The sequence below is a fragment of the Seriola dumerili genome, unplaced genomic scaffold (assembly GCF_002260705.1).
Source record: "Seriola dumerili isolate Sdu_G_001 unplaced genomic scaffold, Sdu_1.0 BDQW01000668.1, whole genome shotgun sequence".
In the NCBI taxonomy this organism is placed as follows: Eukaryota; Metazoa; Chordata; class Actinopteri; order Carangiformes; family Carangidae; genus Seriola; species Seriola dumerili.
Genome location: NW_019174923.1, coordinates 705,717 through 722,996, shown reverse-complemented (window position 1 = coordinate 722,996; position 17,280 = coordinate 705,717). Strand labels below are relative to the sequence as shown.

General features: G+C 43.1%; 1 protein-coding gene across 2 annotated transcripts; it reads right to left on the bottom strand.

The window, feature by feature from the left end:
- Positions 1 to 2,688: 2,688 nt before the first annotated feature.
- On the bottom strand, positions 2,689 to 15,662 carry LOC111236513 (calphotin-like). Of its 2 annotated transcripts, none has more exons than XM_022765269.1 (13): positions 15,543 to 15,662; positions 12,522 to 12,950; positions 7,619 to 7,666; positions 6,425 to 6,469; positions 6,134 to 6,289; positions 5,744 to 6,091; positions 5,427 to 5,459; positions 5,198 to 5,266; positions 4,967 to 5,074; positions 4,424 to 4,591; positions 4,170 to 4,286; positions 3,832 to 3,933; positions 2,689 to 3,693 (listed from the first exon to the last, which is right to left on the bottom strand). In XM_022765269.1, exons 1-12 carry the CDS (start codon positions 15,585 to 15,587, stop codon positions 3,871 to 3,873), a joined length of 1,629 nt encoding a protein of 542 aa, XP_022620990.1. In that variant the 5' UTR covers positions 15,588 to 15,662; the 3' UTR covers positions 2,689 to 3,693; positions 3,832 to 3,870. The 2 variants fall into 2 exon arrangements, with proteins under 2 accessions (XP_022620990.1, XP_022620991.1); XM_022765270.1 differs by having other exon boundaries at positions 6,176 to 6,289.
- Positions 15,663 to 17,280: the final 1,618 nt, after the last annotated feature.

The following is a 17,280-nucleotide window of genomic DNA, read 5'->3' as shown; positions in this document are numbered from 1 at the left end:
AACAATGAGTTGGGTTTGTTTCTTGAGCCTTTTCTTCTCCAGAAGGACGAGACTATTGCCTGCTGAACACTACTAGTGCTGCTTCTACCATTGCAGTTATTGCTACACACACACACACGCACACGCACGCACACACTCCTCAGATCGACGTTCAAACCCACATCCTAAACTTCTAACTTCTGACAAAGGAGCTGAACTCGTTTCGGAGCCCCATATAAACCAGAGCGGGCCGGCTGTTTGTTGTTTTTGAAGTGCTCTTTGAAATCCACCCACTCGGGCTACACTGTGTAGCTGACTGCATGCTCTCCCACACTGAATCTGCAAACATCAGGAGGTGGGGTGTGTTTGATTTCAATCCAGGGTAGCCCAAAGGGGCGGCGGCTCTTTTATCGAAGTGCTCTTTTTCTTGTAGCAGAAACAGAGAAGAGTCTACACCGGCCTGATTTTTTTTTTTTTTTTGCTGAGTGGCAGCGCTCATACTGCTCATTGCTCCATCATCACTGTCATCATTAACCCCCCCTCTCTCTTTGCCTCTGTAAGCCCCACCCACCTCCAGCACCTACTTCAATGGACATTTTTTTATGTCAGTGCATAGGAGGAGATGAAAAAGTGAAGGAAAGAAAAGAGAAGATGGTGATTTAATGTTTTCTCTTGGTTTTACTCTTGCTTGTCTGTTTTTGGGTTCGTTCTGTGTTTGTATTGAGCTTTTCGTCAGTTAATCATCACTTCATTGTAAATATGAATATTATCATCCATCAAGTGGCTTTGTTAAGATTACAGCCTGGGCAACTGATTGGTTATTGAGCTTCACGCTAGACTGTGTGAATGGTTGTGTGATTGTGTGAGTGAGTGAGCGAGTGTGTGTGTGTGTGTGTGTGTGTGTGTTTCTTTCTGGGGGAAGACAATGAAACCTTGTCATCATGCTTTCTTGTCTGTAATCACAAGCTTTTCTGTATTAGTTTTTCAGGCCACACTTTTCTTTTTGTGGAAGTTTGTCTTTTCCAAAATCTTTCCAACTTTTGCCCTTTCAATCTTTTTTTTTTTATTATTATTATTATTATTTCACATTTTACCTCATGGACCAATCAAATCTCCTGTTTTCATATTTATTATTATGTTTTGTGTTAGGAGGGTTGGGGGTTATAATGACATGTATTCATGCATATTAATGGCACAAGTAAAAAAAAAAAAGAAAAGAAAAATCAGATAATATATAAGTGGAATGTGCTGAGTGCAAGCGGGACAGTTGTTGGTTGATCACAGTGAGACTCTTTGTTGCTGTTTTCATTCCAAAGCATCTATTATTAATACGAATGTGCTTTTACAAATATATATATCCTCTCTGTTGTTATGCGGTATGTGTTTATCATTTGTCTGTCCTGTCTGTCTTTTTCTGTTTTTTACTTTTCTGTTCCTTTTTTTTTTTTCTCTTATGGCAGAACTGAAGTTGTTGCTTCTGTTTTGCATTTTGACATTTTGTTAAAATTCCAACACGAGGGGCCAGTAAACATAAGTAAGAAAAAAAAAAATAAAGAAACTGATGCTTGACATTCAGTTGAAACTCCTGTTGACAGTGTGATCATAGTATTAAGAGGGAGGATTGCAAAACCACATATTGGCAGTGTTTACTGAACCAAATTACATCATACTAATATGAATGTAGATTTCAATGCAAAAACAAATGATTAAAAATCTTTTGATCTGAGGCAGATATTTTGGTCTCATTGTCTTTATTTTGGAGATCATTATAAGAATGTATTGGAGAGTAATTATCTGTTCTCTGGTCACATTGGGAACGTGCTACTTTTTTTTTTTTTTTTTTTACCTCCGCCAAGGAGGTTATATTTTCACCCGTGTCTGTTTATGTGTCAGCAGGATTACGCAAAAACTTCTGAACCGATTTGCACCGAACTTGGAGGAGGGATGGATCACTGGCCGAGGAAGAAGTCATTCAATTTTGGTGCATATCCAGGTCATTCAATATGAATTTTGTGTCTCTGAAGTCTGGTGTATGTTGTTTACTGTTTGCCTTGGTGGAGTTATGTTATGTGCCCTTCTAGTCATGTATGTCATTCCTGTTCTAGCTTTTATCATCTTACTCTAGGGTTCTGTCTGTGACCAGTAAGTATTCATTATTTGATTGATTAGCAACTTATCAAGTATTGCTCATTTCTAAAATGAACAGCCGAGCTAAGTTGAACGCTAACTGAAGATAATATTATCAGTGGTTTGAAAAAAATGACTGAGGTTTTTTTATTCTCTGGCAATATGTTTTTGAGTTGTTGAGTAACAAGCCCAATTCTGTGCCCGTCCCTGTGCTCATAAATAAAAGCATATTTTACTATCGTTACATAACCTTCTAAAATAAAATCTCTACAGCTTCAGCCAGATTTTTCTTTACCTCGTTCACCTAGTTAATTATCAAAAATTTATTTTACAAATAATTTCCCTTGGATTAGTCATAATGGCAAAATGTGAGATTTAAATTGGCTTCACATTCACAACCAAAGATAAATTAGAAAAAGATGATCTTTTACAGAGGCTGCATCTTTGAAAGCAACCACTGCCAGGAAAGTTTCTCTGTTGCCGAACGCCTGACGCGTTTCTGATTGACAGTTTCCTTCCTGTCTCTGTTATTCTATGAGTGAAACAGTATCAAAAGTGAAACACGTACTCCAGCATCACGATGAGTTACAGCTTTATTTCAAAGTTGGATTAAGTCAGACCGTCAAACAGCCCACGAGTGATCCTCATCTCAAAGATCACATAACATCACATCTCCCCTCCGGACACATTGAACACAAAACTGTAGCGCATCATACGGTCTATACAAAACGATTTAAAAAAAGGAGAAAGTGAGGGAAAAAGAGAGACAAAAAAAACAAACAAAAAAAAAAACAACCTCTGAGTTCGTCCCCTTCATGTCCGCCATCCTCCAGAGGCCACTGGTGCTGTACAACCTAAAACTCTCGGGAAGTGTTTTAGCATCAGACTAATGTAAGCTCTGGCACTTAGTGGGGGCAGTGAGGAGAAGTGGGGGACAGAGAAGGGGGCAGAGACAGAGGCTGGGGTGAAAGTTTGGAGCTCTGACTCTGAGTAAAGAGAGCCTGTCGAGCAAAAAGCTGTGATGTTGAGATGTGAATCTGAAAAAACAACAAAAACATTTGTCCCTCCCACCCGTAAGTATGAACATAGGCCCGTGTACAAACTATAGCCTCTTTCACTGATGCTACAGTATTCACATGCATTGAGTGTATGCAGTGTGGAGGCAGATGTTCTGGAGAGGTGAGAACATGTAAGAAATACCAGGCACTGCCATTCATCTTGTTTTAGGACTCTCCACCTCTCAACAACCTCTGCTTCCACTGCTGATGCAAATTCACTGTACATGCCTTTGGAGAGAAATACAGATTAAAAGGAGCCACAATATGTTTGTTTCTACATCTGCAAACTTATGACGAGTCCTAGTCTGTCCTGCTGCCTTTGAATGCAGCGCGTTTGGCATATTGACATCTGGTTTGGTGTTTTGACAGGAACCAAGACAGGAAAGGCACTTCAAAGTGTGGATGTTCCTTCGATTTCCTGTCCGTTCTGTCATAAGCCCTAAAAAAAATTTAAAAAAAATAAAAAATAAAAAGTCAGCTGGTTGACTCCCTTTAAAGCTATGAGTCCTCCAAATGACCAAAGGGGAATCTGAAACACAGAGAAGAAGAAAGGTTAGTGGCTGCTGAGTGGTTTAGAGGTGAACAATAAGGTCAGAGAATAAAACGGCTACAAAATGAGATGTAATGTATGTGATAAAGAACTGATTCAATACTGTGAGGCTCTTACAGAGACAAAAACTGGTCTTCAGAGCTGTGTGACGGGGATCTAGCCCTCGATGGACACCTCTGGAACGATGTGTCCATTCAACGCTGCCTCCACTGACATCTCCTGAACAACAGAAGGCATCAGATCAGGTAAGTGCAATGTCACATCACAACTATTAATAGCAAACAAGTTAATTAAGTTGGCTCTTAAACATATTTTGAGTATCACTAAATCCATATTAAATTTTTTTAAAAATCTGTAAATGACCAGGAAACATGATGTACACGTGACTCATTCAACTCCAAGAAAAGGTTTAAAGCTAAAGCTATGCCTCTCGTCTTAAATTCATTTTCTTTTACCATCGAGTTGAGCTGCACAGACTCAACAGCGAGCTGCATCTGACATGGCATGTCACAGATTTCTGACTTGGGTTCTTCTGACAGCACATCCAGACACGTCTGCTCAGCAGTAGCATCCTGGAAATGAAAGGAAGGTGGTTAGGAGACAGAGAGACCCACATATGTGTTTTCAAAGACATGTACTGTGCACTGTACAACACACAAAGCTACAGGATATGACTACCAAAGAGAAAGTCACCAAGACGGTAACTTACAACAACCATTTCCACTGCAGGGGCAGCAGCAGCAGGCTCAGGCTCAGGCTCAGGCTCAGCCTCAGCCTCAGCCTCAGGCTCAGGTTCAGGCTCAGGTTCAGGCTCAGCAGGGGTCACATCCATAGATTCTGTTTGGGTGATGGGGGTGTCACTCATGGCCACAATTTCCTAAATGCAGCAGAGACAGGAATCGGTCAGAACAGAAAATGGTCATACAAATGGACCATTTGAAATGAACATGACTTGATTGTACTGATTTAACACATTAGTTTTACAGTGACACTGAGCGCCCACCAGGCTGCATTGCATTTGTTTGTTACAACCTGCCCCCTGGTGGCCACAGGTCTGAATTAATCTGCATTTAAAATTTAGTTGCGACCAAGTAATTTGATTGGACGAGAGTCATTCCATGAGTGCTGATCGGTGCTGAAATAGAGTACAACAGCTTGGCAAAGATGAATATATTTCCAGAAATAACATTTGAATTAAATGATGTATGGTCGTCAGAAGAGGATGAAGGGAAGAAGTTTGTATAGTTCTCACCTGCTGGACAGCAACAGACTCAGCTATGGCGACCTCCACTGCTGAGACAGATTCTGTGACAACAAAGTCGTCAACCAGCGTGTCAGCAACGTCCTGAGCGGCAGGAGCCTAGAGAGAAGAGGAGAGAACACACACAGGTAAGTTTATGTGGATGATCTCATTGACTATCACAGCACAGAACATTTCACAGAAGGTTAAAGATGAAACTGATTAAAAAACCTTGTGTTTTACCTCTGTGACTTCAGTGACGGGAGCCTCTTCAGCCTCTTCTACCGGAGCCTCAGGGACAGTGTCTGGCACCTGGTGAGACAACAGGTACACAACACACGCCGATTAATAACATTTCTATTTTTGAAGTGTTACTACTCATGCAAAAGTTACTTGACAATCCAAAAGAAAGGTAATAGGTAAAATGTACTGAAATTTCTTGATGCGGGGGGGAAAAAGAAAAAATACTCACCACTGGGATTTCCACAGTCTGGGCAGGAGCATCCTGGTGTAAACAAAACAAATTAAAGGTCACAGTGCTGTTTGCCATTACATTAGATTTTGAAATAAATTATGCAAGTGACAAAACATGTCATGAAAACAGATCAGAGACTTCAGCTTTTGAAAACCTGCTTGATCCTACTGATGAAACATTTAAGCCACATGCTACACACAAGCAACAAATCACACGCTAGAAACGTTTTTTAAAAAATCACTTTGCATTTCTGGAAAGATGGAAAAACACAAAAAAGAGAGAAGAGGGGAGTTTTTTTTATATCAGTGTGGCACCTCTGCATTTGTGACAGGCTCAGCAGGAACTTCAGGTGCACTTTCTTCAGCCAACACTTCCACTTCAGCTTCGTCCTCCTCTTCCTCCTCAGCTGGAGCTGCAGGACTGATCGCCGCCTCAGTCACCTGCTCAGGCTCAGGTATCTCTGTGATAACCTCCTCCACTGACTCCACCACTGTTTCCGTAACCACCTCTGCCGCAGCAGCTTCTGCCTCAGCAAAAACCTGCTCACTCGTATGTTCTTCTACCACCGGCTCCTCAGTGGCTTCGGTGACGGGCTCTGGTGCGGAGATATCCTCTGTGACGGCCACCTCCACTTCCACTTCCACCTCCACCTCTACGTCCGCCTCAGTGACTGTCTCTTCCTCTGCCAAGGCCTCAGCCTCCACCTCAGTGACTGTCTCTTCCTCTGCCAAGGCCTCAGCCTCCACCTCAGTGACTGTCTCTTCCTCTGCCAAGGCCTCAGCCTCCACCTCAGTGACTGTCTCTTCCTCTGCCAAGGCCTCAGCCTCAACTTCAGTCTCTGGCTCGCAGACATCAAGTGTCTGCACATGCAAAACCAACACGGCACACGTTAGGAAAAAAAACATGCAACATGCATCTCCCTGGGTAAACATTCACTGATTTTATATCCATGACTATAATGTGAAGCCATGCTGTCATAAAAAGCTCAGTCTCACCTGTTCAGTCTCTGTGGTTACGATTGTTGCGTCAACTGACTGAACCTGGAAAAACACAGTTAAGCAAACTCTTTATTGACGGGACAGATAATTCGATCAATAGATGGATGGACAGATGAAAAGCAGAACGAACAAACAATGGTTGTTTATCTCTTTAACTTAAGTGCAAACTTTTTGCTGGTGGCAATTGTCTGAACAGACAGTAATCTTATAATCACACTGAACTGAGCGTTGTTGCTGGGCTTTTTAGGATTCACATCAACTGCAGCACTTAAATCGCATCAAAACCCTTACTAACTACAATTTCAGGCTGTTTTGATTCTTTGTTTTTATCAGTAATGAGAATCAGCAAGATCTTCTATGTGCTGAGTTGTTTGCAGAATCAGTGCAACTCATAAAACAGATGTTTCTTTGTTGTTTTTTATTTTGAGTATGAGAGCCAGACTGTGATGTGAGAGCTCTGTTATTTAAGAGAAAGAGACCTGAGGCAAAGTGTGGTTCTTATTCATAAGGTGTGAAGCTCAAGTTAAGTCACAGAAACTTTACACGCGTTTCCAGTGAAAGGTTTGTCTCTTGTCCAGTTGCTGCTGCTGTAAACTTATAAAACACGAGTGGAAACTCTGAGATACTCTTGTTTTGTACGTAAGCCGTCACTTCCACAAGCGTTCTGACACGTGAGCAGAAACACCACATACACTGAGAAATGTGAGATTGTTGTACTTTTAAAAGGGCAAATTTAAATGGCGACTAATTAATTATACCAGTGATCCCCCCCCCCCTTTTTTTTTCACTTTCGTTATCTTGGAAAAGTTAAGGGAGCATGTTTTTGTGGTTGTGGGATTTGTTTTTTGAAAGGCATCTGTTTAATCACACTGCTCGCGTTGCTCTGTTCTACACAGAGCCTCTTTAAAGCCGTTTGAAGTTGTCTCTCAAATGTGCTGTTCAAAAATCAAAGTGCTTGAAAAGTGTCATGGTGAGTTATGCTTCACTCGTACTCATTCACACCCGTGTTACCTGCCTGCGGCTCACACCACAAATATATACTGCCTGAACGAGTTGAGGTTTGAGGGACAGAAAAGGGGTTGTGTGTGTGTGTGTGTGCGTGTGTGTGTGTGTGTGTGTGTGTGTGTGTGTGTGTGTGTGTGTGTGTGCGTGTGTGTGTGTGTGTGTGTGTAAAAAGCAGGTTTGTTTTACCTCAGCCTCAGCAGGAGCTGCCACTGGAGCCTCAGCTGGGGGTGTGATCTATAATGGAAAGAGGGAGAGTGTTTATTCAAGAGTCAGCAAAACAATCATGATCATATATGTGTATTTAATAAGACAGAGTGTAGTTGGCAAAGAGTGAACCTCGTTAAAAATGCACTCTGGGATACATTAACAATCATTTATAGGCCATTAAAAATATTTGGTTCATTTTGTGCTGCTGCCATTCTCCTGTTTTCTGACCTTTTTTTTTTTTTTAACTTTAAAGGTCGAGCACTGGAAGCGCACAAACAGCTGTCCTAAAAATGTGCCCAGAGCCAAATAATCTTCTACACAACAACCAAACTGTAGCTGTGATGGCCTCAAGGCGAAAACCCAGTGAGGCTCTGAACAGGTTTAATGCATCCAAAAAAACAGGAAACGTTTGCCAAAATGAGAACATTTTGTAAGTGTGGACTGGCAGTCCACACAAACACAAGCAGAAGACGCACACACTCTCCCTTGAATATGCTTTGTGTGTGAGTATAGCTGTAGTTGGGGGAGAAGGGGGAGGAACATTATACTATCTACGGGAAGGTTACAACCAATTGGACAATGGGAAGCTGTTACGCCCTCCTCTGTAAAATCCACCTCAGGTTCAGAAAACTGAAATATTCACCTCATTAAATCAGCGTTTGCTGTTACTCCACAAAACCCACATAAATTTAAAACCCCCACATGTTTAATTACATCTTTTACCATCTCATCGGCATTCATGATACCGCAAGTGGGCGATGGAGAGAGAAGTTGACCATGAGCAAGACGATTTTCTGTGGTTTGCAACGCTTTAGGACCATTTCTTCTTATTATTCAAGTTATAGTATTATTAGTGTTACAACACAGATGCCAAAAAATGGGCAGATAATGATCAAAGTCATCATCGAAGATCATATTTTTCTATTTTACAGCCGTGCCGTCGTTTTGCTGGAACAGCTGCCAGTAGCATAAACGGCCACTGTTGGTGCCCACTGTGCAGCCGTGTGTGCTGAGCCATAGTGGCAATCACAGGGAGCGGCACATAAATATTGTAAATGTTCATGGTCCGACGGTAAATTATTTATCCTGTTTTGTACCAGCTCTTCTTCAATATAGGACAAGTCTAGTGCACTCAGGCTCAATGTGCTGCTGCTGCTGCTGCTGCTGCTGCTGCTGCTGCTACTGGAACAGAAACATCTCATGTCATCTATCTACAGTTGTTAGAAGAGAGTTGAAACTGTCACAGAAGACAGTTCAGACACATGTGGTTACACTTGTCCATCTCTGTCTCTGAGAGGTGAGGAATCCAGTCCTGCAGCATTTTACACAAGTAATGAACAAAAGCAGTAAAAAAGTAGGCAAACATGCACGTATAGTTGAGAGGGGCAGATATAACCTTGGAGGGATGGTACGGGGGGGAGGGGGGGAGGGGGAGCTGGATTATAGGCCTTCCTTTGCTTGATGGTAAAACACACGCAGCCTCCAGCGTGTCCCACCACCAGAACACTCTGTACCAAACTGATCTGCACACAGATCCCGCACCACAAGTCCTACTAAAAGACGAATTTAGCACAAACCAAAGCTGATCTAGGAGCAGCTACGTTTTACACAGCCCATTTTAACACAAGAAGAATGACATAGTGTACCTAAATGCACTGAACTCTATGTTCCAACCAACTTTATGCACACACACACACACACACACACACACACACACACACACACACACACACATATACAGATTTTGGAAGGACCAATCTTCTTTATCAAGATAACTAGAAATGAAATAAAGAAAATGTATAACATAGGCTCTGTGAAGTCATTCTCAGTATAAAAGGGAAGTTCTTAAAAAGCAAAAATTAAAGCAGAAGTCGAGACATTTTGACTGTTCTCTGTGCAAAAGTACACGTGTCTCACAAAACAAACCCATAAAAGTTGCGAGAAGGTGTGGGGAGGGTAGTATATATGTGTGTGTGTGTGTGTGTGTGTGGAGGAAGGCTGGGGGAGGATTGTGGGGCCCATGTTTTGCCACAAGGTGATCATTTTTCTAACTAAGTCTGAAATAAGTATCACTTCACACATCTTTGTCCTCCACTACTCTCTCTCTCTCTCCGGCTAAATGTCAGATGTGATAAAAAGAAAATATGCTCACCGATCATTTGCTGTTTTCATTGTGAGCAAACTGAAACTGAACGTACCCCGAGTCATCCCTTCACTAGAGATCCGTCAGAGACTTTAAAAAGGTTGTGACAGCTGTCTGTAATCTCCTCTTCAGCACACAAATACCAAAGGCTAAACTACAAACATGCTTCAACAGGCAGATGTACCCCCCACCACCCAACATGGAACTCAATATCCCACCTTTCCCAGTGCAGCCCCCTCCCAGTACTCCCAGTAAAGAACTAACAATAGAAGGAAGACACATGTATGGACGCGTGCATGTGCTAATTAGACCAGCTAATAGGGGCCCACAGGTTGCCCATAGGAGGGGAAGAGAGAAGGGGGATGATGGAAGAAGGGAAGGGGGACAAGAGAGGAGAGGAGAAAAATTAAAGAGTGGGGGCAGAGGAGGAGGAGGGGGGAGGAGGGAGAAAGGAGAGACAAGAGAGGAACAAGCGGTGGGAGGGCAGGAAGGTTGACGAGGTAGAGCAAATTTACAAGGGAAAACTGTGAGGGACAGAAGGGGGGAGGAGTGGAGGGCTGCAGGAGCACAGAGGGAGCAAGCTGGTACAAAATGTTCAGCCTCAGCAGGAGCCGCACCCACCGTCGCTTTAGGCCACAGAAAAATGAAACGCATTCAGCGGGTCTGTAGATTGAGTGGTGGGTTTATACTCACCTGACTCTCCGTGCCGGCATCCAGAAGTTGCGGGGCCACCTCTTTTTGGCCCCAAAGCCAGCTGAATACGAGCCCCATTTATGCCTGCTCTGATTCTATCATCTGTGAGCGAACGCTTTCTTGCACAACTGTGGCCGCAAGTGCAAGTTTACCAAAGCTCAGGGTTCACAAAATCTGACAAAAAGTTCACAAAACGAAGCAAGTAAAACATACAGCTGTACGTGTCTGCAGCTGCAGTCTGCACTGACTAATTTTCAGTTTTACAAAAGAGTCTGCGTGTGTTTCTGTTTCTCAGCTGAATCTGGCACATCTGCAAGCAGTGGAGGAGCTGACAAAAAGTGAGGCAAGAGGGGAGGAAGGGGAGAGATGGGTGGTGTGGTGGATGGGAGGAAGGGAGGGAAGGAGAGAAGGAGGGGGGTAGGGATGAAGGGACAGAGGGGGTTGATACTGCCGCAGCTCAACAACTACACGGTGATGGGCAGTCAATCTCCTATAGAAACGTCTTCACTGGCCACGTATAGATCAGTGGGTAGAGCAACACTTCTGGGTCAGAGGTCACAACCCAAACCTCCAACTAAATGACATCTCTGTGATTACTGGAGCACAGTGTAGCTCTGAGTGAAGTCAAAGGAAATGAACATCCCATTAATAACACCTCATGTCTCCTCTTACACTGGGCCTTGTGTACATGTGCACACTAACATACATGTGAGAACATACATGTGCACCATATGTGCTCATGGCTCAGTTACTGGGAGCGAAGACCAGGAGTTTTGTGTGTGTGTGTGTGTGTGTGTGTGTTTGTTTAACTATATTTGTGGGATCTATGGTGCTTCGTGTGGACAAAGATGCTGAACACCACAAGTTTAAAGGATTTTTTGAGGGTTAAGACTTGGTTTAAGGATTAGGGTTAGAAATATGTTTAGGTTAGGGTACGGGTTGAAGTTAGGCATTTAGTTGGGATTGTTAAGATTAGGGTAAGGAGCTAGGAAATGCATTGTGTCAGTGACGAGTCCCCACAGAGATAGCTGTACAAATGTACGCGTGTGCGTGTATGCGTGTGCATGTATGCGTTTGTGCGTGTGTGTGTGTGTGCGTGTGTGTGCACGCATGTTAAGGCACATGTACATGTATGTGCGGTGTGCAGCTCGTGTGTGCGTCTCCACATCGCCTGCAGTCTACTGGTTGAGACAGAACATTCTGTTCCCAGTATATGTGAATGAAGTCTGCATGAAACTACAAAGACCACTATTTTTCAACTTGCTAATAAAAATGTATTTAAAGGGCAAAAACAACCTAGTGAGACATTATTTTGTGGTATAGACCAAACAGGTATGAATCTATGTAAAACTGCAGTATAGACCAAACGCTTGTATAAAACAAAATCACTTCTTAAAGCCAATCATTTGTTCATTTAGCTTAATCGACTTCAAAACTCAAAACAACCTCCTTGATAGCATACGTTAGAAGAAAAGAAAAAAAAAAGAAAGACGCGTCCTTATTGGCAGTTTAGATATAGGTGATGAAAAACCTCTGCCCGGTCTCCCACTGATGTAACCCACAATCCCTCTCCTACTTTCCACCTCTTTGCTAAATGGAACATGTTGTTCCCTATGCCTCCCACCCCCCACCACTTCCACCTCCTTTCTCCCATGAGGACCGAGCCACAGCACATTTTGACCAAAGAGCAGCTAAAAAAAGACCCAAACCATTTCACAAAAGCCAACAAAACTCACGCTGACAAAATATAAACTCAAACAGCCCATAGTACGTATATCTTTCCGGCAAACCATATGCAAAATGGAACCTTATGACGCTAATTTCTCCAACATTTGAGAAAGAAGCATGTAAATTGGCAACTGCAAGCACTTTATATGAAGGTACATGCTGAACCCAACTCGCCAGCCAAGGAACCTGCTTGGTGAGATGTCGCAGAGTTGATTTGTAAAACTAATGGCGACAACAAAATACATTTTTTACTGGGAAGTTTTGAAACATGGCTCCGCCGACGAAATCTATTTCAGAGTTTAAAAAAAGCTTTCTTACCTCAGGTACTGGTTCTGTTTCAGGAATGACGGGTTCAGCCTCCTGTACGACAGGAGCTTCAACTACAGGGGGCGCCGCTGGTGGAGTCTCGACGACTGGTGCTTCTTCAGTGACCGGTGCTGGGACTTCAACCTCAACTTCCGCTGGAGTCTGTTCCAGCACCACAGCCTCGGGCTCTGGTGCTTCTGCTTTGACTGGGACGGGCTCTACGACAGGTTCTTTCACAACTGGTTTTGGTTCTGCTTTGGGGGTCTCAACAATGGGGACAGCAATGGGAACGGCCTCTGGGATCTTTTCTGGAGCTCGCGCCGGAGTTTTAGCGGCTTTTTTTGGGGTTGCTGCAGGGGGCGCACTTGCGGCAATCCCAGGGCTGGCTTTGACGGGCGGGTTGGACGCGTGCTGCTCTTCGAGGGCTCTCCTCTGAGCTTGCTGCAAAGGGGGAAAGACACAAAAACCTCTGGGTTAATGATTGTTGTTTTGTCATTACAATGATGTCTTACTTGTAAATTAGTGCAAATTACCAAGTGTAATTAAATATTAATATATTAAAAGTCAATTAGTTTAGGGTAGTACACGTTGATAATTTCTTTCAAACAACTGAGATTTTAAAATCTGAAAGCTGAGGAGTGTGAAACTTGATTCCTCTTGAGTACTTAATGAAACTGAAGGTAAAATGTCTTCAAACAGGCGCTGAGTATGTCAAGCAAACTGATAAAAGATAAAGGCAAAGTACAAAGGAACAGGCAAATGTGAGGTTTAAGGTCTGAATGCTTTTGAGTGCCTCAACGTGCTCAAATACTTATGTTTTTGTCAGCCTGAGCTTCATTCTAGCACATTTCTGTCTGCAGGAATACCTAGCATGCCATCCCAGCCAGGTCCGACATGTTTTTCAGCTCCGGACAAAACCCCCTCGGGCTTTAATGGCGGTTTTTAGGAGCCCAGACCAATGAAGGGAGGGGCTGAGTAACTGGGAGTGGGCCCAGCAAAGCTAGTTAGATAATGGGAGCTAATTAGTTGAATCAGAGCGGTCCTGACAGGTCTGGTGAAGCGGGAAGGGAAACCGTGCGAGTCAGCAGCACTGATGGGTGCCCCGCGGGCCAGACAGTGGGCCTAATCACATCATAATCAGGTTATAATCAGGTTACAATCACTCCCCGAAAATGCTTTTGTTAGGCCGACAGCCAGTTCGGCATTCACAGTGCTAGACCAATGCTGTAAGCCAGCGGAGCTTGTGTGTGTAGGTGCATATGTCTACGCCTGTCCAGCTAGCCACCATCAAAACAACCCTCCCCCCCCTCATCTTTGCCCACAAATAGCTCGCTGTCTAGAATCCAAACCTCACTAGCAGAGTAATATATAAACTTCAATTAATCAATGTTGATGACTGTGTCCCTCAGGCTGCATCAAGGAGGCCCGGCCTTCCTCGGAGAGAAACCCCTTTTTTTTAATCAAAGGTGCATACAAAGTTGGTGTGGCCGACAAGGAGCACTCAGCTTGATGGCTTCAAGTGTTCAGCAGCTCCTTCCCTTTACTGAGCTCTGATATCTCTGAGGGAATTGGTGATAACACCACACTGTAACTGACTTCAGGTGCCATTTTTATCTGAGTGTCACTAGTAGACTAGCAGAGAGAATCAGAGAGACTGTGCAGACTCCAGTCTGGCAAAACTAAAGCAAGACATTCCTCCGGTCAAGACACTACCAAATACAGTTGTGTGGTGTTGAGAGTCACGGACCGGCCAGCCAGCCAGGCACTTAAGGGAGGGTGGGGGTTGAGGAAGAATGCCACAAACTCCATACTGAGAAGTCTTACCAGAACAGCAGGACTGGGCTATAACTCAGCCTTTAGTGGTGAAGCAGGGGATTATATTTAAGTTAAAATTAGAAAATAAAACATGGTTTGAAATAATTAACTATTGTGATTAAACAATGTCAGAAAAAAGTGTTTGGGGATGGAGTAACCTTTGCCCTCGGAGAAACTGGAGCTTCTGTGTTACTTTCTCACTCATCATACACCCCTCCCCTCTCTGCCACACCCACCCCATCGCTTTGGGCACTGAATGTTCAGAAGTGAAATTTCTCCCAGTTACCTAAGACAGATGGAGTCACATATGTCAATTATCATGTCAGCGACGTTGCTGCGTCAGCACATTGAGTTGCATAAGAATGACAACAGTGCAGCTCCATAAGTCAAGGTATCGTGTACTATGAGTGTATGTGCATGAGGGGTGGAGAAGTTAATATTCTTTTTCATGTTTTTGAATGTGGCGCCTTTCACGATTAATGACTATAAATCACAGAAATACAGAAACCTAAAATCTCCATCCCTGCTTTTCCCATTTGACACAGATCCCACATGGCGCACGGAGTTTAACAATCGTCTTTGTCTCTTGTGCCTCAAACTGGAACCAGAAGTGTCGCGCAGCTGTAACTGTCGGTATAATTTCGATATTTTATCCATATGTGTAATTTTGGTGCAGCCTTCTTACATCTGCGAGATTTTACGCGCGGAGCTCGGAGCGCTCCTCGCAGCAGCGCGCGTCACAAGAAAAGCAACAACACAGCGTGAATGTGTGCAGTCCAATAAGTCATGATTGATAGTAACAGAATTAACACAACACGACGTACCAATAGAAAAGTTAAAAATAAATAAATAAATAAACACCTGGTCTCTTTTCTTTCTGTTGAATTTTGGATTCAAGTTTTTGTTTAGAAGCTTAATCTGATCAGAAGTGAATATTTACAAGATTTTAAGCCGTAGCCTATTCCCATTTTTAGGCATCGGCAAACACTGTGGGTTAAGTGAACAAAGACTAGTTTTTATTTCTTTTTCAGGAAAAAAAAAAAAAACTATTAACAGACGCACAAAACATCAACCAACACAAATGATCAAAATGTAATATTTCGAAGAGGAAGGTCCCCACTAACTGACTTAAATTCATAATCTAGAGACTTTATATATGGTCGTGATGAGAATAAAAACCTAGCGAGGGGGGGGGAAAGTGCGCCTGCTACTGCTTACCACTCTCCTCATGCGACGCTTGTTCTTCTTCCTCTTGCTGGGCATTTTGGTGTGAGCTGTGCGGAAACGAGAAAGACCGAAAAAATGAAACGAGCAGCGAGACCGAGTGAACAAAGTGGATCTTTATAAAGCCCCCGGTCTTTCCGTTACCTTTGCAAAGAACCTATGAGAGGACTGGGATGAAAGATGGGAGGGGGGCGTGGAGAGAAAAAGAGAGAGAGAGAGAGAGAGAGAGGAGAGAGAGAGAGAAAGATACACACACCCCTCTTAACACGTGCACGTGCACAACAGCTCAGTGCGATGATTGTATCAGAGTTGGTCTTCTATCCACAGGCTGGATGGTGGGTTATGTTATGTAACCACTCCACCAAAGCAAAGAGAGAGGTCCGTGGGCTCACAGAGTGCCACACCCCCCCCACCACCACCACCACCACCCCACCCCCCTCTCCTGGATTAGTTATACTTTTGGATGTGCACATGCTCTTAGTTTTCTACCTTTTCCTCTCCAATTTTTCCACCTTTCACACTTTCACAGAGTCAGATTTGTAACATAGAGCACATAAAACATGTTACCTTGATTCTTGAGAGAAAACCAACAAGAAAAAAACACACTCAACCAGCCACGCATGTGATGCAGTACATACAAAACAGTGAGTGCTTCTGTTAACTTGTTTTGAATTCATTAAAATCGTGAAGCCAGAGAATACTTTTCATTGTGTATGTCTAAACTAGAGAATAAAGAGAAAGAGAAAGCTTGTACATGTGTCTACGCCCACCGCCCCCCTGCACTGCATCAGCTGTGAGCACCCATTGTCTCCCAACTCCTTGGGTACAGCCGCACTCACACAGCAGTGAAGAAACACATGCTTTATTCTGTCATTTATTGTGCTAACCGTGAAAGAGCGTCATTGAACTTCCATAAACATGTTGCTATGCTTCACATAAGTTGTGCATGTGGGGAATGTGTGAGTTAGGTTTTTATCTTTAGGAGGGATTTCAGCGTTTGGCGGAAAATATAGAAACTAAGTAAGGCAGTCTCATCTGAAGGGCTTGCAATTTGATTTATGCCTCACCAGTGTGTGTGTGTGTGTGTGTGTGTGTGCAGAATAAAGTGTAACTCTGCACGTATTACAGTTAGAGCTAAAGAGGAGTTGAAAGATGTTGTAATGAGTCAGGAGTGTCAGTTTGAGTCAGTCAAAAAATGTTAATGGTTCGATGGAGATGAAGTGGAGAGAGTTGTAAATGCTTGTTGTTTAGCTCGACAGTTGTGGTTGACTATGTTGAAATCAAAAGGCTTATCCTCTGTACAGTTGTCCCTTTAAAACATGACTGTAATTAGCCTTAGCTGCCTTGGCTTGTCAGCTTAATGCTAACAGCATCATCATCTGTTTATGGCTGTCGTTAATCACGTTAGCATGCTATAGTTAGCAAGCTAATAGAAATTTGGTCATTACTTTTTGAGGTATATTAAATTAAAGTGTTGGACAAGTGGGAAATTGTGACCTGTTTTTACTGGAACACCTAAGTATTTAATCGTTCTTCTCTGTTCTCGCTGCTCTCACTCTCTCTGTTCTGTGTCTCCTTTTTTCTTTTAGGCAGTTTTGTTTGGCTTGAGTTGTAACTGTTTGGTTTGGATAGGCCATGTCGAAATCAGTCCCTTTAAGACATGACAGGGATTAGCCTTGGCTTAATGCTAATATAGCATTTTCATATGTTTAATCAGAATCAGAATCCCTTT